At 38.1% G+C, this 27,750-nt stretch overlaps 1 protein-coding gene across 1 annotated transcript; it reads left to right on the top strand.

Annotated features, from left to right (window-relative positions):
- Nucleotides 1–1,875: 1,875 nt before the first annotated feature.
- Nucleotides 1,876–27,315, top strand: si:dkeyp-97a10.3 (basic-leucine zipper transcription factor A). Its single transcript, XM_033981442.2, has 9 exons — nt 1,876–1,977; nt 2,124–2,181; nt 8,860–9,198; nt 14,175–14,441; nt 16,822–17,103; nt 17,878–17,982; nt 18,680–18,738; nt 18,882–20,633; nt 23,765–27,315. The coding sequence occupies exons 1-9, from the start codon at nt 1,969–1,971 to the stop codon at nt 23,792–23,794; spliced, it is 2,901 nt and encodes a 966-aa protein (XP_033837333.2). The 5' UTR covers nt 1,876–1,968; the 3' UTR covers nt 23,795–27,315.
- The last annotated feature ends 435 nt before the right edge of the window (nt 27,316–27,750 follow it).

Here is a 27,750-nt window from a genome sequence, read left to right as displayed (position 1 = left end):
TGTGGAAAATAGGTTGTTTATATCAATTCTTGTTATCACAGGCTAAACATTAGAAGGACTTGATGGTATTTATTAATCTCTTTATCATAACGTTGCCGCCATTACGTGTCCAATCAGAGCGCAGAAAGTTAAATATGACCTTGAATCTTGAAAAAAGGAAGTAATTGGCATTTTAATGATAAAAAGCATAGTTATTCCCATTAACAGAGCTTGTATTCTAGCCATGTATTGATCTTAATTGCTACTGACGGTTTTATCTGTTTTGTCAATATGGAAAATTGCTATGCAGACAGCTATAATTTATCTTATCTTTAATTGTGTTTTGGATTACAAAGCAAAAGATTAGAAGGCGCCTTGCTTGTTGCTATCTGGAAAGAATTAAAAATGTGTAGAAATGAGGGGAGTAAAAAAAAAAAAAAAAAGAGAAAAAATCCAATGAAAAATCCCACTCATACCATGTAATAGGATAAATTCATATTAAATCAACTATGCAGCCATGTGCAATACACCAGAAAGTGTCAACATGGGATATGGGCTAATCTAGTGCAATAGATAAGGAAGTGAGAAAAGGTAGTGACTTAAGTTATCAGGGAAATGTGCAATCGGCTGCTTTTAAATAGTTGATGGAAAAAAAAAAAACCACATACAGAGACCTTAAACTAGTCTCCTTCTCCAATCATCAGTGGGGAAAAAGTTTGATTTCTGAATACGAATTTAAATTTATGGGGTGATTAATTATATTTTGTATAAGAAATATAGATCTACTTCCAGACGTGTAAATTTTACTGTCGTCCATTAAAGGTTTTGAATAATAACACAATTCTTATCGGTTGTATTGTTGCTTAGTTGCTTTAATAGTTTTTATTTTTTTGTTTGCTAAACCTAAAACTTATAACACTACTATTTTAAGCTCATATAGGCCTAGACCAGGGGTGTCCAAACTACGGCCCAGGGGCCAAATGCGGCCCTCAGAACATTTTCATTGGTCCTCAGACTTTCTGCTGACCTGGCCCAATTGATCATACAGACGTTTTCTCAGCTATATAAGAATTTCTAGTACTAAAACCTCAATAATATCACATTTCATTGTAAAACAGATATAAAATTAACATTCCAAGCTTTATTAAAAGGTATGGTGGTGGCGTCAAAACTATGTCAAATGCACCCAACAGAACTCATAGTATTGACTGTGGCCCTCTGCTTCAAATGTATTTCAAGATGCGGCCCTCACCAAAAAAAAAGTTTGGACACCCATGGCCTAAACTTTGAAATAATAATTTGACTTTTTCTGTATATTCAATTATGCATAGATTTGGTATTTATTTCTGTTGTCCCATTAAATTAGCAAAAGTTAGCTATCTATATAGGCCTATGTTTTGTTTTGTTTTTTTGTTTTATTTTTTAATCATTCCTTTGCCTGAGATCCAGAATACACACTTCTTCAATACTGTATGAAGATGTGAGTCACCTGAGAATCTCCACATTTTCAAATGGATGTGATTGACAGGTGGATTAGCCAAGCAGGGCCTGAGTCGGAAAAAAAATCTCACAGGGAGCTGTAATACATGGCAAATTTCTGCAGAATCAATGGATAAACCACCAAACTCTGTTAATCTGAAGTGAGATGAATTTGTTTTTATTTGTAAGTCATAGGTGACCAATGAGCTCAATGTGTCACTAAAAAAACAGATCTGATTGGACGATTGCGTTTGACTGGACTTGAAACGATAAAACTGCACTTTAAGAAGAACCCAGTGATTGTCATACAATCAAGAAAACATTGTTATTTTGATTCCATTCCCTGCTATCATTTGTTATGCCTCAAACAAAATGAGTGTCTGTCTCTTTAAGAAAACAGGTGCGCCTCGTCAACGTACAGGTGCGTAACCAGGAAGTAGCGTCTACGCTCAAATCAAACAGGATGCTCCCGTTTATTAAACAAGAAAATCAACATGAGGGCAGGTGCAAATGTTTTTGGTGAGATTTACTGTAATTTTTCTATGACCAGTGATGTGCCCCAAAGTTTCTGTGTAAACAGAATGATCGCTTCTTAAGCTAATCATTTTTCTCTCCCGATTTGCTAACGCTGGGCCAATTACTGTACTTAATGATATGTCCCACAGACCGCCCCGACTGACGAAATGAGACCACATCTGCTCCGTGCCCTCCTCTCTCTGGCAGGTAAGATCACACTGCTCTTGGCGCCGTTAATGTAATGTGTGGAAAATTGTGTCTCGTTGTGAGTTTCGAGTCGTGACTGTAATGTGGGAACAAAACAAACGAGGCAGACGTGTTGAAATTCAGAACACGTCGATAAAACAATTGGCTGTGAAGCAGAGAGGCCGTTCCTCATCGTGCGTAAACCTGCGTGACTGCATTCCTCTGTCCGTGCACGCGCGCTGACTTTTGTCAACGTGATGGCGTCATGACGTCTTCATAGGCGCGCATTTGGCTCGTCTGTTTTGATTAGTGCGTGAATGGCTTAGGACGAAACTATTAGGCCTGAATATAACATGTTTCAAAAACGTGTCAGTGGTGGAAGTTGGCCTACTCAATTCTGTTACCTTAGTTAAAGTTCATAGACAAGAGCAAATAAATAAATAAATAGATAAATGAATAAATAAATAGATAAATAAATAAATACATGGATAAATGGATAAATAAATATCTAAATAAATAAATAGGTAAATAAATGGATAAATTAATAAATAAATAGATAAATAATATCTATGTCTATAATAAAATAATAATAATATCAGTTTGAGAATGCACTTAAAGAGAAAATCAAAATGTTTTTTTTATTTTTTTATTTTGAGAACTGTTAAACCTTTAAAATTTGAAAAAAGTTGTGATTTTGTAAAGAATTGAAAAACTCTTACTTTTTTCTAGCTGGTTTTATTTGTATTATGTTTCTGTTTGCTCAAACCCCTCAGCTTTTTCAGCAGGTTTCAAACTTTAAGAGAGATTTAAGGAAAATACATTAACTTTTCAGTCCAGTTAAAAAATGTAGTGAAGTAAAAAGTATAGTCTGTAAAATGTATACAAGTGCAGTACTTTTACTTCTATACTTAATTACTTTCCACCACTGGTAATAACCTAATGTTCCTTTTTAGATATATATTTTAAATTGTAGTACTGATAACCGATAATAGCCGTCAAAAATATAGAAATAAATTGGCACATGAATATAATAATGAGTGGTGGTGGTGGAACATGAGATTGGCATGACTGTTTCTTCATGCCTACAGTTATATTTTATGAAACCAATAATAATGTGTGTAAACCAAGACTAAATCCTTGTGCAACATTGCCAAAACAAATGCCTTACTAGAGACATTTTAATGAGATTTCCTTAATTTGGTTGGTGAGCATTTATTTTTCAGGTAATAACCAAATCTTTAGCCTTATGTCCCTTACTAAGCCTGTTCTCTTATTTATTAGGCTACCAGACCTATATGGAAATCTCAGCAGTGACTCAGTGCTACATTTATTTCTCCTAGGATTATATAGGTCTATTTTAATGTCAATAATATGGATAATTGTCTTCACTAAGGCAGTCCACAGCTGTTTTAGCTTCTGTGGGTATTGGAATAAGTTACGTTTGATTTTGAGCCTGGGCCTTTAAAGATTTCCTCTTTTTTAGCATTTAACCCATTAGATTGGTGAGTTCTTTACTTAAATAACTTTTCTGTAGTAATCTCATAACAAAAACAGTACTTAAAGGTGCACTAACTTTTCTGGTGGGCAGTTTTGATCATTAAAGGGCCCATATTACTCTATTGTCTATCTATATATGTCATTTGGATAATTTTAGCCCTGGAATTGCCAATCTCTGAACTCAACTAAAGGTAAAAGGTAACTACTGTACATGACATCACAAGGTGGAGCAGAGTATTTTGAGTTTTGGAGATGTAGACAGACAAATAATATGGGTTACACAAACATGTGTGACTGAAACAAAACTAGGTGTATTTTTTTGATGTGGTAACATTATAACACATAGCCAACTCACAAGAATCCATGTTGTGTGATATAAGCCCTTTAACCTGATCTATGCTGTTCAGAAATACCTTGAGAAGCATGTGTTTCTGCAGTGAGCTGGGTCACCACTCCACAAAACTGACCTGCGTCTTGGCTTCATACTGTCACCTGCTTATCTCAGTGGAAAAAGATAAGTTTAATGCCGTACTGTACAACATTCCATACAATGCAATAACATCTCCATGGAGACAAGCAGGTGTTGTATTCTCCACCAGAAAAGTTGCACACTGCACTTTTAATCATTGTCTGTTATGCCTACATTAATCAGCAGTTGCATCTGTAAATGTTTGCTTTTTGCTCAAGTATAAAATGTAAAGTTCAGTGAAGACAAAAGTTGAAATCACTATTACCACACCCTGTGATTTCTCCTCAGTCTTAAACACTTGAGCGTTTAAACCATTGGCTCCATCACATCCATTTCCATTGAATTAGTTTGAGAATATCTCACCCAGTCTTTCCCGCTCCGGCTGTTGACTGGATAAAGAGTGGGAACGATCAGGCAGAAAATCTCCCTCCTAAACTGTTAGTGCTGCTGTTGCTACACGAGCGCACCACATTTCCACCAGGAATGCTAATGGTATTTAATTTGTTCATTAACGGGTTGTTGTTCATGCATAAAAGATAATACTTAAAGTAATAATCAGCAACATTTTCATACAATTAAATATTCATTTTCCTGCTGTTTTTGCCACTTGGTGCTTTGTTGTACAGATACAACACTTGTTTAAAAATTAGTTTAGTATAACCTAATAATGCAGTAATTTGGCTGCTTCTAGCCTACATTCCAGATGGCATAAGCCAATTTCAGGAAGTCTAGCAGGACTATGGGGGCCTTGCTGGGACATTATTTCTGTGAAGAAAAACAAACTGCTGAGTCAACTTTATTAATTTCAGAAGAAGGTACCATCTTTGCAATATTAGATTTGCATAAACTTAAATTAAAATAAAATAGGCCCTATATAAGCATCACATAATGACAAATATTAGGCAAGAAACATATTTGGGGTTTATGGATAATCCCCAAATATAAAGACAACTTGCTTTGCTCCAGTAGAAACTGCAGTTAAATCTGAACAAAGCAAGGAGCTGACAACCAGACCAGTGTTCTATTTGAAAGTCATTTATTGCTGAGCATCCTCATGAACTGTTTTTTTGTCACAAAGGTTGAAATGGATAATTTGTATTAGTGTGACGGTCCACTGCTGGTTTAGCTCGGAGCGGGCGCTTGGCAACACTGTCAATCAAACCTGTTGCTAACACTAGCGGGAGCAACCTCTGGGAAAGAAGCCGCCTGATTCGTCTGTTTTTAATGTTCCTATCTTGAGTTAGCGGGTTAGCTACGTCTATTTATATATGCAGTCTATGGTAGGTCCTTAATCTGACTTTACCACAACAGCAAATAATTCCCAGGCTTGTTTTGTCAGTCCAGCTGCCTCTCAAAAATCGTCCTATGATTCTTTGATCGGCCTGTCAATGATATCAGGAGAGAGCGGAGTACAAGAAAAACGTGGTGTCATGGCTGGTCAGGATAACAAAAATCTGCACATTAACAGATGGAAATGATCTTAAGATACACTATACTAGTATGTTTACTATAATTGCAGTTCATGAAAATGCGTTGTCCCTATCAAATAAATAATTAAATACACAATAGTTATACGTCTGAATTGGCAGTAGACAAAGTAATGGTATTTTTCACCAGATTCCTCCAAAACCAAGAGAGAATAGGGCTGAACAATTTGGGGAAAAACATCAAATTGGATTTTTTCTGACAAGCACTGCGACTGCGATTTGAGATTTGTGATTTATGTTTTAATAATAGGATTTTGCTCAAAGTTCCCATTTGAAATCCACATCCAGAGGAATTGACAAAAAGACTGCAATATGAACTGACAATTCAGAACACGTTTGTACAGATCTAAACTACAGGGTTGGCAGATTTTATGCAGAATAAGATATAACATAGCTGATTGTGGAGGAAATTATGGTACTTCAGAAATTGCACTGGTAAAAAAGGTTTTGGCTGCGTCCAAAGACAAAACATCAGAGAAAACCCTAGATCCGCACTGCAGTTCTTTGGTAGGCCTGTCACGATATATCGCTGAAGTAAATACAGACGATAAATGATAATATGGAAACGCACAACAACCTAAGAGCAGATTTAAATTACAAAATCTTTTCTAAATCTACAATATTGTTAAAAAATCATGAGCTGCAATAAATAAACAGCAGAATTAAGCACTTTGGTGCTTAGTTTGCATCCAAATGAGTCATAGAAGTTATTCATTCAACCTCATATAGCAAAAAATAACCAAACATTTCCCAGTGGTGCAAAGAAAATGCACAAATGATAAATACTGACCCAAACAAATATTGAACTACAGGCCTATTCTTTGGAGCTCCCAATTTAGTATTACTTTAACGTCTCAATGTAACGTTTTGGGGTCAAGCCTTTCTTCAGACAACAGTTCGGATCCCTTTTTTGTTTGTTTTTTTATACTTCAAAAATGGCTGCCTTTGGTTTTGCTCATTTGCCTCCATTCAAATAGCGATTCCACTTGCGATTAATGTTGCAGCTCATGAGATCTTTTGTTTTTGTTTCATTTTCTATCTAGCATCTTAACCTACTACTCTAACTGTACTCTCATCCACATTTCTATCTAAACTCCTCCGCTCCCTGAACACATCCCAGCAGAGCCCTGACTAAACCATTAGGCCTGAATATAGCCTATGGTTCAAAAATGACTTCAGGTTTGCAGTAGCCAGTGGTGGAAGTTGGCCTACTCAGTTTTGTTACTTAAGTAAAAGTACATATACAGGAGCCAAAAACAAACAAACAACTCGAATAACTAAAGTATCACATGAAAAAATCTAATATCAGTTTAAGAAGCTACGTAAAGTGTAAAAAAAAGTATTTCAGACAGATTTTGAGAACAGTTAAACCTTTAAAATTGGAAAATTATAGTGATTTTGATAAAGAATAGAAAAAATGTTCTTATTTATTTTCTAGCTATTTTTTTGTATTTATTTTCTAGTTGTTTTTGTTTTATATTTGTATTATATTTTTAGTTACTCAAACCCCTCAGCTTTTTCGGCAGGTTTCAAACTTTGAGAGAGAGTTCAGAAAAATGCATTAACTTTTCAGTCCAGTTAAAAAATGTGAAGTAAAAAGCATACTCTGTAAATTGCAGAGTACAGAGAAGAATTTTTATTTTACTTCTGTACTTTGTTACTTTCAACCACTGGCAATAGCCTAACATTCCTTTGTATATATATTTTAAAGTGTAATAATACATAATACATAAATACCAGGGTGTGTGAAGAAATTAATGACGGCAAGATAACAAAAATATATTAAAATAAATTGGCACACGAAGATATATCCATATTTGTATCTAAAAATCCTCCTCTCCCTGAACACATCCCAGCGGCGGCACGTCACAGCTGGGTGTCTCCTCACTCCGACTCACACCCTTTTACCTTTTTTGTTTGATTGATATTTTTAGCCATTCCGCTCCGCTGCTAAAGCCATTCCTTTGTCCTTCACTTCTCAGCGTGGGAACTCCGGTGTAATCCATCTCTCTCTATCTCCCTCTCTCCCGGCTCTTTCCATTTTCAAAAGCGCGCCCTCTTCCCGAAAAGGGTAGTAAACGCAGCGCAGCCAGACCCATTTGAACCATATCGATTTGATTTATAATAAGTCATTGGCCATGTCACTCCGGCGTGGCGCGGGAGTCTAGTTAAAAACGTCGAAAATTCCGCCGTAGCTCTTTGTACAAAATCTATAAAGCCTTCACAAACACAAAGGTAAGGCTGTCTGCTGAGAGATATAGCCAACACTAAAGCATAGATCAGGTAAGTGCATGTGGAAAATGAATGGGGAGCTGACGGCACACTCCACTTGTTCTCAGGACGCAGAGCCGTAGCGTTTGAGTGGCTTACGAAAGGCTAACACAAATACAAAATAGATGTTTAGCAAAGAATCGACTATATTCTATAAAAAAACACGAGCGTGAAGTCTATAGAGATGAGCGGAGCGTGGACCCGGCTCACGGTTTCGTAGATTTCATCACACTTGCTTCTTAGTCCTAGTTAAATATTTTTCATGTGAAGGAAAGAAAATATCACACATTTGCAAACGCGTTGTAAAGACGTTATGCAATTTTATATATCAGAAGGATTATAAAACAAACTCAAATATACAGAAAAAAAACACAGTATTTTGAGTACTGTACCACCCTCTAACCTTGAGGTTTTTGGTTCAATCCCCACTGAAAGGATTAATGTGTTCATCCCTGTGAAGATTTACAATTTTGTTGATCCGTTTCTCTATTTATTACAACTAAAACCATGACCATGTGACTATTGATAACACAATGTGAAAATTGTGTTATCAGTGTTTTGCCATTTTGCCCAACCCTAACTTTATTATTTGCACTCTCTATTACAACTTACAACTGATTCGAACTGTTACATTAAAGGGACAGTATGTAATTTTCTGGAGGTGGCACCGGCGTGATTCCATGGAAATTGAAACTAAAACCATACTCCGCTACATTTTCTATAGAAATAGACAAGCTTCATGCTATACTGTGGGAAATGACTGCCTAAGGAGCAACATTTACATGGAAACAAGCAGAACGAGGTCAAATAAGAGTCAGGTTTGTGGAGATGCAAGCCCACTCAAAGTACATACATTTTTCAGTGCAACCCTTATTTTACTCCAATCCTTGGCTAAAACATTACATACTGTGGCTTTAAATGCTAATACTTTGCACATATCACAGACACTTATTCCCATGTGTCCCTTCCCCCCAGCGCTCCTGTCCACCCCTGCCGACGCCCAGACCCCCGTAGAAATTGCCTTCCAGAAAGACCCGGTGCAGGTTCAGACCGGCACGGACATCCTGTTCACCGTCATAACCATACCCAACGTCTTCAGCATGACATGGCAGTACGGCGATGTCACTCTGGGGCTGTGGTCAAACAACGCTGCTGCGGTCAAGCCCGAGTTCCAGGCCCGAGTTAGCATCACGGCCACCACACTGCGGATTACGCGCGCTGTACTGACTGATGCCGGCCAGTACACGGTGATAGTGGAACCGAACATCCCGGGGCTGGGGAGGAACTCCAAGTCAGCCACACTGGATGTGTTCGGTGAGTGAGGGAATTTATGGAGTTGATTTATGTATTCATGAGTTTTCCTGTAAGTTTATGGGGAATAAGAGTTATGCTTTGAAATAAGACAAACTTCAGTTATTCACAAGGGCAATTGCGTGGACATTGTAACTCGCATATTACAATATAATGACAAGAATCCAAAAAAGTATAGTAAAATCTGTTAACTGGACAACAATTTGTAGGAATAAAGATGTTTTGCCCTATTGTTCTCTTTGTTTTTGTTTGATTTGGGTCTGAAGGTGGAGTTATAGATGGGGGATGGAGAATGTCTAAGGCCCCATTCCTGTTCAAGGAAGGAATGTCTTTCCTAACAAAAAATGCTTCTTTAACTCCGCTTTCAAACCATTTCTTTTCTGGCTAAGATCTGTACCTCACTGTCTTCAAAGGAGTGGTTAATGTCTTTGAGATGGTTCTAGGAGTCTTCACTCCTACAACTTTTTGTCCAGCTGACAAATTTTACTTTTGGATTTTACTATGGATTAGACCTGGACGACTGAGGAATTACACAGACAATCCAAGAAACTAAAATAACTGAATAAATAAGTGGTTGTAGAATTTTATCACAAAAACAAACAAGGACAGTGCACAAATTACATTGATCTCAAATAGAAAAGATGCTCTGCTGCAGATTTAGTTACAAGCCGCTTTCCATCTGCCTTGGACAGGCACAGACAGAAGACTTTAAACATCATTTGAACCCACTTTACTTTCTTCTACGAACTGAATTGTTGTGTTGTTAAAGTTTAGACATCTAGTAGTATTACAATGGATTTACAGGCCAGAATGGAGCAGTTTTGTCCCGTCCTACGTTACATCATCAGCCTTCAGTCAGTATCCACAGTGATTATGTATGAGGCCAGTCTGAGCCACACCTGTAAGAATAATAGTTAATAGTTAATAGTCATAACATGTCTCACCCACTGGTGTGCGCAAAATTCTGCTAAAGGTTAATTTAAGAATTTCATTTAGAATATGGATGAATCTGAATGAATTAATTTTATCGTATTGCATAAAAAATACGTATATTCATGGACATAAGACACCGTAGACATAATTCAATAGGCCTGCTGCCAGACATGCATTTAAATATTTACAGACACTAATTGACTCATTTAAACAAACAAGTCTGCTACTTCTTCCAAGTTTTACACAGAAATGATGCCAGCATCAGAATTAAACAACCATGTCATCTTGTTGTCATCGTTACAGCAGAACACATCAGAACACTGCGCAAACATTTCCTCAAACAAAGGATTTCAAACATTCTTCATAAAAATGAGTTTCACTTTCCACTTCTCCTAACTCGCATAAACCAGCGTTCCTCAGGGGTCTGAGAAAACCTCCCACTTTACCTGAATACACTCGACTGTATTTTATTATCAATAATCACATTATTGAATTGTAATGTTTAAACTAACATTCAGATTCATTTCACATTTTCAACAATAATAAACACCAAGAAAGACTTTTTCAGCTACCTTTTTTGTAGTGTGGATCAGGAACACTCAGCAGAACAACTATTTCTAACTTTTCTTCAAACTATTCTGTATTTTTTCATAGTCACAAGGGGGCAGCAAAGCAACTGACGATTACTTACTAATTATTAGAAAGGCATTTCATTGAGGTTTCCATTTTCTAAATCCTTCAACTTATATATGAAAATAGTGCTTTAGTTGCCTTTTTTCCTTTTTACATGTCTTTGATCTTTTAACTCCTGTAGTTTTAGTAGCTATTGTCAACACAATAAAATAACTCACAACATGTTTTATTATCAGATAACCATCCTTTGCTTTGGACTCTTTACATTCCTTGACCTTGAAATGGCACAGGGCGGCAACTATGACTAATTTGAAACTAAAATGTTATATACACACACACATATACATTATATAAGTATTTTTTTTCTCTTTCTCTGCTACATAATTGCATGTATACTTGATGTCTTCCATATGTATCTATAATGTAGAAAGTCACAAACATAAAGAAAAGTTTTGCCTGGCTGTATAAATATAATAACATTTATAATAATATTTCTAAATGCTCATCAGATTTGTTCTTGTTTAGTTGATTCTATTCTACATAAAATACCTTGTGAGCATAGCCTGAGTAATCTCCTAATTCCAATAAATATATTCTTCTATAATTCATAACTTCTCTCTCTGCCTGCATTGCCACAGCAGCTCCCTGTATGATGAATGAGCCCCATGCTCATGTTAACAGGGGACAGACTGGCACAGGACAGAGGAGGGAGGGGCAAGTTTCGAGAGTTTGAGAATTAGCCCGGGAGGTATAATGAAATTTGTGACCCCTAGTTTAGCGACAGGTAAAATTAATGAAAAAGAAGTAGGTACTAGCTTGAGTTTTATGCTAATTGCACCTGATTGGCTGCGCGCCGTCTGTTCTCTTGCATGTTTGATATTGTTCCGCTCGAAAATGTAGCGCCACATTTCCATATATACAGCGTTTGCATTCATTTCCATATGTACCGTAATGGGGACTCTTCATTTTGCAGCCCACGCGTTGCCACGTTAATGCACAGACTTTTATAATGGGCAGACTACACTGTTAGAAGCTCCACTGCTCATTACAGCCCAAAAGGTGATGTCCTCCAAGCTGGTAACAGTTGTTTTATGCCGCGTAAGAGCAGAGCCCTTAAGCATGAATATGAACTCTCTAACCTCCCACATTCAAGTTCAAATCCAAGCTGTTAGATATCTTCGCTAAGTGGAAGCAGTGCGAGCAGTAAGTCTTGGTATGCATATGTATCCTATTCAGTGTAGTAATAGTATTAGGTCATCTGTTTAGTTAACCTGAGTAGATTTTGAAAGAAATGGTAGTTGACAATACCTTTATGTCAGTGGTGGAACATAAAAAAGTACAAGAAAGTACATTTTCAAGTTGATAATTTTTTACTTTTACTTCATTACATCTGATTGAAGTTATCTTTACGTTCTACTCCACTACATTTTTGAACTGGACTGGAAAGTAAAAGTATTTTTTATTGTTATTTGAGACCTGCTGAAAAGGCTGAGGAGTTTAATTTTTACATGTTTGTAGAGTGAGCAAACAAAAATCTACAAATACAAACAGAAACAGAAAAAAATAATTGATTAATTTGCTTCTGTTGAACATATTTCAGCACAAATCTTTATCAAAATCGATACATTTGAGGCTTTATTAGATCTCAAAATCTGCACAGAATACTTTAACTGTTCACTCTTTAAGTATATTTTAAGCAGGTTTTTTTTCATGTGATACTTTTGCTAGAGTAATTTTTTTGCTCTGGTATCCACCATTGCTTTTATGTTGACAATTAGGCATGTACAGATCCAGCTTTTTCTGTTCCGATACTGATGTCGAAATCAACTGCTATCAGTACAGCATTCATTTCCTTTCAACAGAAATAACTGGTAAAAAAAATAAAAAAAATAATCCAAATTTGTTTTGTCACTCTTCTTTATCATTTACTTAAATCACGAGACATTTTGAGCCAACACAGGACAGTGAATTGTCTTACACCAATTTGGCCGATATCCCATTCAGAATCGTGGGTTCCAAGATATTGGTACATTTTTTAATGCCCTGATTTCAGATATAATTTATGTTTATTATTTGTGGTGTTTTCTTTGGAAATACCCAGATCTCAGCATAACAGTTACTCAATGGCCTATTTGAATAGCATCGTTGCCAATACCATTTTACTTAAATTAATGCAATGCTTTCTTTGGTATAAAACGCTTGCCTACTCTACCCACTTTTGGCATATGTTGTTTTCCTGTAGATGCTAATGCCGTGGATAGCTTAGCGTCTGCCTGCTCTCCTCTCCTTGTGTAATTATTTAACTTAGGCCACGCGCCAAGAGCCATAGCAGCTCTCTCTCTCGTACTGTCTGCCCTTATATTGGCCATCTGTGCCTGTGTCCCGGGCCCTCTCTCGCCGCTCTCACTCGCTTTGATTACAGCAAATTAGCCTCAACAGAAACATCAAAATGGCCGACATTATTCTGTCACTTCAAATTGCAAAGTGGACTTGACCAGACATGCTTTTGTAAACTTGTAAGTGCTTCATAAAGCTGTGGATATATTGTACACACTTTTTACTTGACAGTCTAATGTTAAGGTTTTATGCATTTGTGCCTTATAGTGAAGAGCAAATGTATGGCAATAACTAACTTGAGCTTCTGCCTTTTACATCATTTGTTTGTGCATATTACAAGTTTTGAAAAAAGCAGAAACATCTTAAAAATATATATTATTTTTGCTATCTATAGGAGACTGCTGTTAGCTTATAACCTTGTCCAGATGACCTTTTTCATTTTTTTTTTCATTTTTTTTAAACAGATATTGTCTTATTGATAAGTTCATAGCATAACTATTAAAATAATCGTTGAATATTTTGTTAATTGCTAATTGTTATCTGGACTAGTGTTTGCAATACCAATTCTGATAGCACAGTGATGAATAAAAAAAATGCGATTGAATGCGATTTTCAACATTAAATCATAGTACTTTCTTTTATATTCCCATGTGCCCTTATATTTGTGTAATCCCTCAGTGGTCCAGGTAGTTTCCATAGTGGTCCATGGGCATATACTAGTCTATGTGTCTTATGGTTGTTCTGATACAGCTCAAGATCATCCTAAAACTGTTCACGAAAGGTTCATTTTTGTCATGTAAATGTGACTATTTTTATACTTGCTTAAATGAGTAACTAGTTTCAATTCAATTCTTTAGTCCTAATCTGGACTATACAGACTTAAAAACATGTGCTAACAAAAGTAGTAGCCTAATTAAAACACTTACTATTTGACTATTGACTAACGACCCTTAGATGCAGCCCTATTCATGCTAGTATTGGATTCTTTCTCATGCACATGTGAATTTTATTTATTTTTCATTGTATGTAAAATAATATCATGTCAATACTTACTCGTCCTACTCCTGCACCCACAGATCCAGTGACGGGCGTGAACCTGGTCGTGCCCCCAGTGGCCATAGAGGGGAAGAACATCTCTTTGACCTGCACATTTTCGACGGGCACAGACATCACATTCCTCTGGACCAAAGACGACAACACCCTGGTCTCCAATTCCAGGATCACCATCACTGGAGGCTCTCTGTTCATCAACCCAGGAGAGCGCGACGACGCTGGGGACTACACCTGTACCGTCAGTAACCCCGTCAGCGCCCGCTCCGCCACGCAGACCCTCACAGTCTATTGTGAGTCAGACCTCATCTATGGCTGTCATTTTAAAGACGGGGTATTATGCAAAATCTAAATCTGTTATGATGTTGTTACTCATCAAAAACATGCCTGAAGAGGTTTTAAATGTCATCCTATGCATGTTTTAGTATTTTAGCGAGCGCTCCCGGGCCCTATTTGAACCCTCGTTACGGTTAGGTGTAAGATTCCGTGCAATGCTCAACCCACAAGCCAACGTCACCCATGCTCCCATACGACAATTCATAAATATACAAAAACATAATACCAAACTGGACACAGTGTTGTAGTAGCAGTCTGAAGGATGAGTGATTTCACACTGGGCACAAAAGGAAGGCAGACTCAGAGCGTCAAAAGTAACATGTGAAATTTATAAAACATAAAACAACACCTAATTAATTTCCCCTCATATTAATCATAGTACTTTTCTTTATGTGGCCTTTCTCATGTGGCCTTATATCTGTGTATTCCCTCAGTCGCCCAGGTAGGTTGTCTACTTGTCTACTTGGCTTTAAACTTGTTCTGATACAGCTCAAGATTATTCTAAAGCTATTCAGGAAAGGTTCATTTCTATCCTGTGAATGAATGTGACTTCTTAATATCGATACCTGTTCAAATGACTGTCTAGTTTCGATACTAGCTTTAGCGTCGATAAGTATCAATTTTCAATACTTGACAACCCAAATGTCAATAGTCATACAGTCATTATTGCTATTTTTTGCAGGATCCAGAATTGCCGCTGCTAATCTGGTGTAGCCACTGCAAACCACACTAGCTTATCTGCTTATCCTCACTGCAGTGCCCTGATGAATTGCACAAGTTATTTTTCCTCTAAGCTTATAGGACTGTCGCTTTGTCTCTATCACGCTCCTAATCCTGACAGTGCAGTCCTAAAATGACCCCACAACCCGCTGTCAGCCGTGTGTAGTCTGTTTGTAACTGTGTGGCATCAGCTTTGTTAAAACAAACAGGTGCTCGTAGACCTTGAGTGTGACAGCCTTCTGTAGTCATCGGATTTAATTTAGTTTTTGCAGACTTTCTGAATGAGGCTAATTAAAACAAGTAACGTATTAATTTGCAGCCATGAATTAATCTCGAACTTTTCCAATTAAAGCTGCAATAGCACAAATATCACAAGACAATGGCAATGTATGACAGCAGAGGGCATTTCCATAACTAGCTCTCATTTCCATATTTTAAATGTAGAACAATGCCTCCTGCTGGTTAGAAGTTCAAAATGTCACCAAACGGGGTTCTTGATTAGAATTAATCATAAAAAATTCAAACCAAGAAATATTCGGCTCATATCATGGAGAACCAGAGCAGTTGCATTTGCAAATTCACTAAAGCACTTAAGCTGTGAGCTTGTAGACTGATAACAGCCGTCATAATTACATTTACTCCAGTGAAGCAACAGAAAGAATGGCTGACTCTCACTAGTGTTCTACAGCTTCTTTTTTGCATAAAAATGAGTAATCATAATAAGATCATAAAATATGCAAAAAATATTTTATTCAATTTAACAGCAGTGCATTAGTGCAATAAGACATTTTTGCAGGGACATTTAGTCCATTTCTGATGGATTGCTAAAACATAATGTGATTATCAGGTTAATAAGAAACTGAGACATGATTCACTTTTCACATGGCTGGTCTGCCATTTGCTTATCTCAATCTTTATTTTAGTGCTTTAGCTGGAATGTTCCACAGTATGGCATTAAACCTATTTAGCTTGCATTTATTCAATTATATTTTTTTATTGAAAAATAATACCATGACAATACCTTGAAAAACATGCATTCTTACTGTCCACTGTTCTGACCCCTAACGTGATGTGGTGGTAATACCGTATATATTTCATTGTATACAACATAAAGACCAGCTGGTGGTGGTCCATCCACCAGAAAACCTACATTTTGCACCTGTAAACAAAAGAATATATCATTTTAAGTAGCACCAGTGTCTTCTACTGACCGGCCGGATTTTAGTTTTTATACCACCAATTTCTTTCACTTCAGCATTTTCACTTCAAATACAGAAACACGGCTATATTGCACTGCATATGACAGAGTATACTGCACTACACCAAAACATAGTACAACTTGTCATAAATATTTTTAGGTCAAAAAATAACAGTTGCGTAAATTAGACAACACTTTTTATTTTATTAAAGAATTGTATAAATTCCTGCAATTTCAAAAACATAGTTCCTTTTCAGAAATTCCTGTCATTTTAAACTTGATTAGTGTAAAACTGTGATAAACAAGAAAATAATTATTAGAAAAACATGTAAACCTGTCGTATGCATCCATCTTTGTTTCTTTTTTGTATAAATAAATAAAGTGACAATGAAAAGTTGATCCCCTCTCTCTCCCCTCAGACGGCCCTGACACCCCGGTGCTGAGTAAGGACACTGCCAAAGACTGTGTGGGCGAGGGGGACGTGTTGGCGGGGAAGACCATCACGCTGACCTGTACCTCCACCTCCCTGCCTCGGGCTCAGTTCTCCTGGCAGTTCGATGGACAGGCCATTAGCAGCCCTGACACTGGTCAGCTCACCCTCCAGACCTCCTCCACCCAGGAGAGCGGCAGATACACCTGCACGGCCAGGAACTCCGTCACGGGCCTCACCTCTGAGCAGGGCACCGATCTGGTGGTGACCGGTGAGTCTTGGAAGTGGTTATTACTACTACTACTATTATCACTATTACTACTATTACTACTGCAATGACAGCAAACAATTAATACTCGTTCAACTTTAGTAGTAGAAGGAGTAATGGGAGTAGTAGTACAACAACAAATCATACTTTAGCTTTGAATACTACCCCCATTATTCCTACTATTACCACTACCACCATTACTACCGTACTACTACTACCACTGTACTACACCGATTACAGCTACTTGGCCTATATAGTCAGACTAATTTCCGTTCAGAACTGAGAAAACCTCTTGGATAAAAGGTGCAGTATTTTAAAATGGAGTTCAGATTACATCTTTTTGAAACCTCTGTTACTAGTACTACTTCCATGACCAATTTGGATACTAATATGACAAGAACTACTACTGTTGTTACTACTGCTAGTTCTACCATCAGCTTACAGCAGATACTCCTGGTTGATTGTAGTGCAGAAGGTGAGTGATGAGTGGGCCGACCTTTGCGTGACCAGTAATAATGGCGGTTGGTTTTGGACTCGTGCCTGAATCCGTCTCGGTGACAGCAGAGGGACACGGTTTCCAGGGAGAGACTGATCTGCTCACAATGTGTTCAAAGTCATTCAGGGACGTTCACACCAGCTTCTGTTCTCTTTGGACTAAAGATCTGTCCAATTACTTTATCATCGTTTTAAAGGGGCTCCTCCTCTGTCATTGTCCCGACCAGACTTGTCATTATTATTCATTTTTATATGGTTATATCATTTGTTATTGTATTTCAGACGTGTGCCTGGATGCAGGAGAAGTTGTGGGGATCGTGATTGGCTCCTTCATCTTGCTGCTATTGCTCATCATCCTGATAATATTTCTAATCAGATGGATCGTAGGTAAGTGCTGCAGTAGTGGAAGAAGTACTCCCTTTTGTTACTGAAGTAAAAATACAGATGCAGGGGTAAAACAATTAGAGTAAAAGTAAAAAATATCACATAGAAAAAATAAGAACCCAGTTAAAAATGTGCTTTAAGAGTAAAAAGTAAAAGTATTTCAAACTGATTTTGAGAACAGTTTAAGTGTTAAATGTAGTGATATGCATAGATCATTTTGCAGTTTTACTATTGTTTATATTTTAGTTTGCTCAAAGCCAGCACTACCATGAATGTGCCCAAATAACCCCCTCAGTTATATGAAAAGTACTTTTTACTTTGGTGGAGCGTACATCCTACCAGAAAAGATTAGTGCACCTTTAAATCATGAATGTAGAACGACCAAAAACACTGCCATTAGCCTGAATTATTCAAGATAACGTTACCTTACATTAGCATGACAAGTAGAAAATGTTGAAAATATCTGAAGTGAACCTAATTTTGATCTCCCATTTTAACAAATAAATTACATTTATTGCATTTGTCAAGAGGGTAAATGATGTAACAAGATAGCCCAAAAGTTGCATTGTCTCATCTACAGATATAATGGTAGTATGCTTAAACTATACAAATCCTGCTTTCATTCAGTTGTTTTTTGTGCTAGTACATTTATATGCATCCACCCTCTTGTTCTAAAAGTCCTATTTTTCTATCACTACAGTCAAGCGGCAACGACGAGAGTCCAGCACTGTGCAGACCAATGCAAATCCTCGCCGTATAGTAAGACTCTACCACTATGATTCTCTATTGATTTTTGTCTTCATTTGATCCATACAATATACCCAGGGGCCTTCACAAATTAACCTCTTTTTCTTTTATTATCTCCCCTCTCCCTTCTGTCATTTTTATGTGTTCCTATTAAGCCTGAAAACCCACCCGCTAATGTTGGGAGAGATTTAGCCCAAGGTCCCCAGCCTCCTCCTCTCTACCACGCCAACCGAGGAAACCACTTATATACTGCCCCTTTGCCTGGACGAAATGGAGATGTGCAAAGTCGGGACACCCAAAATAACTCCCTGCACAATGGAATCCCCTTTGCAAATGGCCAACAACACCATACCATTCAAAACTCTATTAACCGAACTCCGCACAATGGCTTTGACAACCCGGCTTTTAGACTAGACGAACTTCAAACCGCACCCCAGCAGCCAATGCAGAATCCAGACATTGTCATACAAACTGGAAGCGCTCAAGTCCGCCTCAACACGCAGCAGACGACTCAGCAAAGCAACAATGGACAAATCCCCACCATTCATGTCAATGTGAATTCGCACTCCGGAGACCAGCAAACTCCCATGGAAAGTTTGTCTCGTCCCGTTGCTAGCACCACCGTTGACGAAGCGACGCAAACTCCGCAAAATACGAGAAGGGCAGCTGGTACTTTAAGGAGCCCCATGCTGGATCGCCATAGAGCTATTCTACAAGAAGATCCGGGGCAAATTCCAACAGGGAACACACATCACAATCAGAATTATGTTGTTGAGAGAAATTCCAGCACGGAAATGGAAATGTACAATCAACAGTCCGAACCAAGAGGTAGATCAGATTCCCGCTTCTCTCGACCTGTATCTCGCCGTCAAGGAGACACTCATTACAACCGGAATAATGTTGAGAGAAATTCCAACACGCATCCGGAAATGTACAATCAGCAATTGGAACCAAGAGGTAGATCGCATTCCAGCTCCTCTCAACATCAACAGCCTTGGGATACGCTTAGAGGAACGCCATCGTACCCCAATAATCAAAGAAGGATGAATTCGGATAGCACAGACTACACAACGCACCCGCCGCTCCCGCAAGCAAGATCTCGAAGCAGGGAACGACAAGAAAGGCAGAGAGAGAGAGAGAACAGGAGGCCAAGCAGGGAAAGGGAAGTGGAGAGCCAGGCGCGCACAGAGAGGAGATCGCCGCGGGATGAGATGAGAGGGAGGGGGGAGAGCCGTGCCCCCAGGCAAGGAGGCAGACGCGACAACAGCCCTCCGGCACTTCCTCTCATGAGCCAACCCTCCCCCGCGGGCCTTGTGCAAAATCTGCCCGACACAAGAGCGCTGGTCGATCCCAATCACCTACCGCAGTCCCAGGCCAGTCAGCAATCCAGGCAAGCCCCACAAATGAGCAACAGAATACCGCAAGTAAATCAGGCAGCTAATCAAACGCTACAAAACGTCCGACCAACCAATCAAACGCTACAAAGCGACCGCGCGGCCAATCAGATTCCACAAACTCGCCAACCGACAAGACCGCAGACTCAGCTCACCCAGGAAGCCCTCCAAGCCCACACAGAAAGGGCGCAGACATTCCAGAACCGGAGGCAGCAGACGCAGGCCGCCCTGCTTCACTCGGGCCCCCAGGTGACGCGGCCCCCCACACCTCCTCCTGTCATACCCCTGCAGCACTTTCAGGCCCTGCCCAAGGAAAGGACCAGGCAGAGGGAGGTCAAACCGCCGGTGAACGTGCCCATAGCTCAGAGGCCGCACCAGGGGCATCACGGGCATCATGGGCATCACGGGCATCACAAGCACCACACGACCATGCCCCAAACGCACCACAATAATCATCATCATCAAAGTCATCACCAAACGACACACAGGCAGACGCAGCCGCAGACATGGCAGGTGAGTGACAAGAAGAATGCATTTATTTATTTAAAGACTGGGTATTATGCAAAAGCGATTTAAAAAAAACAAAAACAAAAAACCTTCTAAATGTCATCCATACATGTTTCCGTAATTTAGCAGTCTCTCCTGATCTCTCTCCTATTCAAACCCTCCTTACGGTTAGTCCAATGCTCAGCCTACAACCCTGCATCACCCATATTCTCACATGACAATTCACCATAAATATTCAAAAGCATGATACAAAACTACATAACTTCACAAACCTGATGCGATGTGCAGTAGTGTAATTAGTGAGATGCATGCTTCTTGTGTTGTGATGGCGCTCTGAAGGGGGAGTGACTTTCATTTTCAAAACATGATGATCTAAATATGTTTTGTGTTAGCAGGTAACGCCCCATAGAAAGTAAAATACCCTCTCTTTGATAGTGTTTTCAATGTGGTATGAGGATTCTACTGCAGTTCAAATATTTGCTAAATTTTGAGTCAAAGATAATCCACATTTTCCTTTTTTAAGCTAATCCTTATTTATAACTAGTCTTAACAATAATATAGTCTAGTTTTAGCTGACCTGATTAGGCCCTAATTTTGACCTATAATATTCTTATTTTAGATTTGATGATAGGCCAGGACAAATATTTCCGTAGGTGATACTATGAAGAACCACTGATATAATATAATTCAGCAATAACATGCTGGCGTTGGGTGATGTTTATGGTTCCAGTACAGTATAGAATAAAAATGTCTGGGCACTACTGAAACTGAAAACTGGTACAGAAAGAATATTTTTTTCTTTAAATAATAAGTTTTGATGCCTAGTGAATCCTGAGAGAGCACAATGAAAAGTTTAAAGGCAGTGTCCCATAAATGAACAATAAAAATAACCAGTTTTTCTCCAAAACAAAACTGGATTATGGAATTTACGTTCTTTTTCTGTTAATAAATCATTCCAGTCAGTTAATTATTAATACAGGAATAGGGAAAGTACAGTTTAGAAACAGGTACTGAAAAAGAGTATTGTTCAAATAAAAAAAATAAAATAAAAAATGTACCCACTCCTATGTGGATGTGTGTAACCTCTCAGTTCCATGGCAAAAGGAGGAAGTTTTTAGACTGTTATTTTTAACCGATAACTATGAGAGGAGAATGTTCTGGGAATTGTCGAGTTCACTTCCACTAGCACATATTTGGAAATTATTGTAAAAACTAGGTCTCCATAACTAATTGAATAAATAAAGAATTATTTATCAGTTCTCTCTGTTATTATTGCATTGTAAATACTATTATACAGCCGGTATTTAAAGGTTACACAAAATTGACTTTTGTGAACTTTAAGTCATGTTAAAGTGTTTTTCTTCGTCAAAAACCTACCCGGCAATATCGCCATAAATGAACAATAAAAATATTAACATTCTAGTTCTGTTAATAAATCATTCTAGTTAATCATTCTAGAAATGATTATTAATACAGGAATAGGGAAAGTACAGTTTAGAAACAGGTACTGGTTTCATTTGCACATGTCCAAAGCTCTAAATGCTCTGCTCCACCTTGTGATGCCAAGAAGCTGTAGTTTTCAAGTTAACAGCTCCTTTTACTTTTTGTTCAATAGAGATGGGAAAAAAAATACAGTGGAGTGTTTTCTGTTTGAGAGAACAACTCTGCTTAAATATGCAGGATTTGTGTGTTGAACATGTGTAAATGAAAGAAAACACAACTCCAGTTATGTTTTTGATGAAGAAACATAATTACATAGATCAGAAAATAGTGTAATACTGTACTGGCCCTTTAAGGAAGAAGGTCATCTTGTCTTTGTTAATGAATTTTTATTTTCACAATATGAATACAAACATTACAACTGAAGAATTACATTAATTACTGCATCAGATGTTTAGAATCTTGTAACCATTATCAGGCTAGCATAATTTTTATTTTTACTTTTTGTACTTCTAATGGGTTAAACTTGGGCTGCAACATTTAGTCATGAATCAAACTAGAATTAACATTTGAATAGTCAAAATGATAAATTCACAAAAGCTACAATTATTACTTGGGTCCTTTTTACAGAAACCTGTAATTCCTGTTTCTCAATAGGATCCTTAAAAACCTGCTAACCCTGTGGTTTAGACCTCTACAAACCTGTCCAAAATGCATGTTTCTTGCGTTGGTTTAGCTGCTTAAGGACACACATTATGCAAAACTACTTTTGTTTTAGTTCTTTACCGTGTTATATTGTTGTCTCCTCATCAAAGACATACCCAGAGTTGGATTAATGAAAGGAGCATGAATGAAGCAAAATACATCAATCTAAAGCTGTTGTCTTTCAGAAATGCTCAGTTTGCATTGTGCCTAGATTGTTGCGTCACAGGTAAAAATCCAGACTTCTCCTGTGCAGTTTTCAAGTCCATAAACCATCACCAATAAGTCATGTTAATTCCCGTTGCTGACAGCAGAGGGAGCTCCAAAGTGTAAATGCCTCATTGGAAACGAAGGTGTAGTTTATAATGTGTGCTTTCCAAATCTAAACATTATTTTAAATTAAAATATAATGTATAAATTGGCAATTAAGGCCCTTTTAATATTTCAGTCTCTCAAATGCTATTCTCCCATTTGTTTTACAAAATAAATCACAAATCACATCAGGCCACTCTTATCAAATTCAGAATTACATATATTTTCACACATAACCATGACATTTCCCAGCAGCATTCTCCTATATCCAGACATGTATGTTTTTAAACTCTCCTCGTAGCTTTGAATCTTCCTTCACTACTTTTCAATATGCAGCCAACATACGCTTTGATATATCCATTCTAAACTCATGACAGGCCTCAGATGTGCACTTAATTCTGTCACATCCACCTTCTCATCCCTCCACACAGGTGCACCGACTGCCACTTTTATACGCTCCTTCCTGACAGCTACATTTAACTCGCGGTTGTCTCTTTGATTGACACTTGCCACGGTAAACATACACTTAGTCCCCGGTGTTTGTGGCAGTTTTAAAAGTAACGGATAGCAATGCGTGTCAGGTGGTTGTCCTATTTTTTTTTTTTTCTTTTCCCCCTTCCTCCTTGTTTTTTTCCCGGGTGACATGTTGGAAATAACGGGTTGTGCTGTTGTGTCTCTCGTAGCAACAGGCACACAGAGGGAGGCCGCGGTGACAACGCTGGCAAGCTACACCATTGTCCCCCAAGACCGATGCTACAAACGAACAGCTGAGAGACGTGATCCAATAAGGCACCAGGCAGCACGGAGGAGAAGGGCTGTCAGGAGCAAGCCAGCCTCGGTCTCAAATAAAACGCCAAGCGATGAATGAAAAGTGAAATTTGTGTCTTCTGTGGGGATGACGAAATAACAGAGATCCGGCGATGAAAAGATGTTGACGTGAGCACTTTTTGTTTTTCAATGTCAGATTCGGCGATAATGCGGGTTACAAGAGGAAACAAGGCAAACTAAAGCAATATTGAGGAACTTTTTGGCCAGATACACTGTGTAATTTTTCTGTTGGAGGGCCTGCCACCTGCTTTACCTAGGTCCTAGAATGTTCCACACATAGACTGTGTATATATAAGTGGATGTAGCTAACCTGCTAGCCGCCGCGTTCCAAATAGGAAGTGATCACGGACTCGCTTCTAGCTTCATCGTTGTGGATTGGCTCTTTGGTTGCTATGGTACTCGTCAGAATTCCAAATATGGAACTTGACTCCAAATTTGCCGCTCTAACTTGTAGCCTCGTAGAGCTTCATTTGACTGGAGCAGACCACACTGGGTGACGCAACACTCACTTAGTCCACTTCTTTATACAGTTTATGGTTCCACAGTATGACAAAACTGTAAACTTTTTTTAATCAAATCAGATCTGTGGTGGGACAACACCACTAACAGTAAGTATGCACGGTATACAGTATTGTTAAGCCATATAAACACCTGTAATTGAACTAAAGCAAAATTGATACATTTAATGCCATACCGTGGAACATTCCAGGCAAAGCAATCATATCTCAATTGAGACAAGCAGGTAGCGGACCCACCTCCAGAAAAATGAAACAATGAGATGCAGTAACTTATCTTGTCTCTTTGCTTATTTGCCCAATGCCACTTCATAGACAGTACAATTGCGTAATACATTCCAAAAAGTTTTTACAATCTGTATAAAACATAAACGTCTAGTTTATTGCCAAGAAACTGCCTTTTCACAATACCCAGACTTATTAATAATGTGCTTTTATACACTGTCGCAAAGAGCAAAGATAAGTAAGCATCGTGGGCTCACTGTTTCTATTCAGATTTGTTGCATAATGTAAAAATGGTGCCAAATGCTGTTTATTAATGAAGTACATTTTTATATGTAAATATGTGTGATATTATTTGATGCATTTTGTCAGCTTAGCCTGCCAAGCAAATTCTTACCAAAGATCAAATGTTTGTTAATAATTTTAAATGTTCTATAAATGCTTTTTTAAACTATACCATGAGCCTTACATATTGTTTCCTTATGTGTACGATAATCCAAACTGAGGCAGCTGGTATGCTGGAATTCTTAACTACGCTGTTTTGCTGTGCTGAAATGTTATAGTTTTTGTCATAAGAGTAAATAAGCCATGTGAATATTTTCCTGTAATGATGTGTACTGTATATTTATCATTTTGTTTGGACTCTGTCTCGATCAAATTGTGCTTCTTCCTAACAAAGACAAATGGTTTACATCGCTTTGCCAAGGCTCCATACCGTAAATCCCCTTGCTCCACACACCTGCTTCCAAAGTTTGACTGAAACACAGAAATTTGGCCCGAAAACTCCATATTTTCTTGTTACCGTGGAGCTCTCTTCCTGAACTGCAGTATATTTAAATGTATGGGCTGCTGCCTTGTGAGCCATAACTCATATAAGATTCAAGTTTGCCGGCAGCCGCGTCCAGTGATCCATGGCTCGCTGCTACTACTCCTCCAATTCATCATTCCCACTCTGCGCCTTCTCTACGTCCTTGATGTTTTAAACTAATATCTTTACTGCTCACCAGAATGGTAACAGACAGAAAACAAGGCGGCGTGCCCAAGGGAACCTGTGGCAATTATGAAACAATGTTGCAGATGGCGTCGTTAGTGAGTGTTAGATTCTGAAGGTATCGTTACTAGTTTTATTATTTATCCTCTTTTGAAATCCATTTTAAATTCATGATTTGTTTCGACTAAGGCATACTGTCATTTTTGTGGTGGAGGGTTCCCCCACCAGCTTCATGGATGTTATTGATGTTCCACAGTATGGCATTAAACCTTTTATATTTTGCATTTATTTATCCTACTACAAAAAAAACTAAAATAAAAAAACTAAACAAAAACACAGATCTAACCTGTAACTAGGTGTGGTAATATCACCTGCTTATACTGCCATGGAGTTAAGTTTAATGCCATATTGTGAAACATTCCAGACATATTTCCATGAACATAAATGGTGGTGCATCAGAAAAGTTACAGTGTGCTCTTAAAAAAAATAAAATAAAAATCTGTGTTTAATCCCCTTCGTAGACCAAAAAAGACAGGACATTTCAAATCTGTCATCTACTGGAAAAAATGCCATTTAAAGCAGCACTTTGTGACAAGCTGTTCTAAAACTGCACATGCCAAAAAATGGATACGTGTGAATACTGTACTATTGATGTGCCAAAGGGTTTGTGAGAGCAAGGAATGAGTTGAGTTGCCTGGCAAGTCCTACATTATATTTGTCTGTATTTTTGTATAGAGGGATATCAGTCTTGTCACACGTCCTCCGTCGCGCCTCAAGACAGTTTCAGATCGTACCGTGCAATAAAATGTGCTTTTTTCAGTGACGCATGTGCTCAGGAACTCATTGGTCACTCATCATTTTGAACAAAATCTAACTTCTCTCACCTCAGATTAAGAGTTTAGTGCTTCACTCACTGATTTAGTATTTCAGTCCCCTGTGATATTTTGTTGTTTTTTTTTTTCTCTTTCTGCCATTTTGTTTTGATGGGGATGGATCAAGCATGTCGCTGATTGGCTAATCACTCCACCTGTCAGTCACATCCATCTGAACTCTGGGGATTCACTTGTGACCAGACTGACATCACTGTTTAGCTGTGCATATGACTGAAAGGTTTTTATTTCTGCACTTCTCTTTTAATGTTTATTTTATTATGATTATTTATGTTTTGATTTGTTGTATTGTGATTTCTTATTCTGTAAAGCACTTTAAATTACTTTGTATACAAATCGTGCTATACAAATTCTTAAAACAGGTGAAGGGGGGCGGGGCTATGGTAAACCAGGAACTATTTACTTAGCCTTGTCTGTTTACAATGCCTCTCATGACACTTCTCAATTAGGGGGATTTGCCTCAGTGGAGCCCAGAGATAAAGCCAGCCGCGCTGAAGGGGATCGGGAGCACAACGGAAAGGATGGACCGCTCTTAATTAAAGGCTTTTATGAGACTTCAATGAGATGGAAAATAATCACAGCGAGCATGAATGAGGTCAGCACAAAGACCGCGGCGCCGTGCTTTCTGCTGAAGAGGCACTGTTTAACAATTGACTCATAAAATGTATTGAAACGGTGTCTCCAATGGAATGTCATCATGGTTTTTCCAATTTGTTTATTTAAGATTTTGAACCGTGTTGTAAAACTCAGGGATTTTCTACTGTGTGTTTGTTTTCTCAGACAAATAAATGGTACTTGGGTTGTTTTTAACTCAGTATTTTCCCATGATTTTTGGATGTCACACTACACAACATTAGAAACATAAATCATAACACGGCGCACATGGACACTGTAATGTTTCTTGTAATGTACCGGACGGAAAGGCAGGGACAAAGATATAAAAATAAAGGCTCAAATTAATGCAAATAATATTAAGACGAGAACAGGTGTGTTTAAATACTAACCCAAAGTGAACACGACAGGGAGGTACTACACTAAAAGATAAACTAAAACTACTAACTTGGACAGTAACAACAAGGGAAATAATCATAACTGTACAGAAAATAAGTGATTAAAAAAGCAAACTAAATGAGCAAAAATAAACTTTTAAGTTCTTTTAAGGGCCCCCCTCCTCCTGCCTGGGTCTTTTGTCTGGAAACTCAAAAGAAACAAATGTAAGTAAA

The sequence above is a fragment of the Periophthalmus magnuspinnatus genome, chromosome 16 (genome assembly GCF_009829125.3).
Source record: "Periophthalmus magnuspinnatus isolate fPerMag1 chromosome 16, fPerMag1.2.pri, whole genome shotgun sequence".
Classification (NCBI taxonomy): domain Eukaryota; kingdom Metazoa; phylum Chordata; class Actinopteri; order Gobiiformes; family Gobiidae; genus Periophthalmus; species Periophthalmus magnuspinnatus.
Note: the sequence above shows the minus strand (reverse complement) of the source record. Positions and strands in the feature narration are given on the sequence as shown.

What these genes read in the sequence shown, in the direction of transcription:
- si:dkeyp-97a10.3 (XM_033981442.2), top strand. An exon ending in AGCCACACTGGATGTGTTCG is followed by an intron (nt 9,199 to 14,174) that starts GTGAGTGAGGGA and finishes CTGCACCCACAG; the next exon opens with ATCCAGTGACGGGCGTGAAC. An exon ending in GCAGACCCTCACAGTCTATT is followed by an intron (nt 14,442 to 16,821) that starts GTGAGTCAGACC and finishes CTCTCCCCTCAG; the next exon opens with ACGGCCCTGACACCCCGGTG.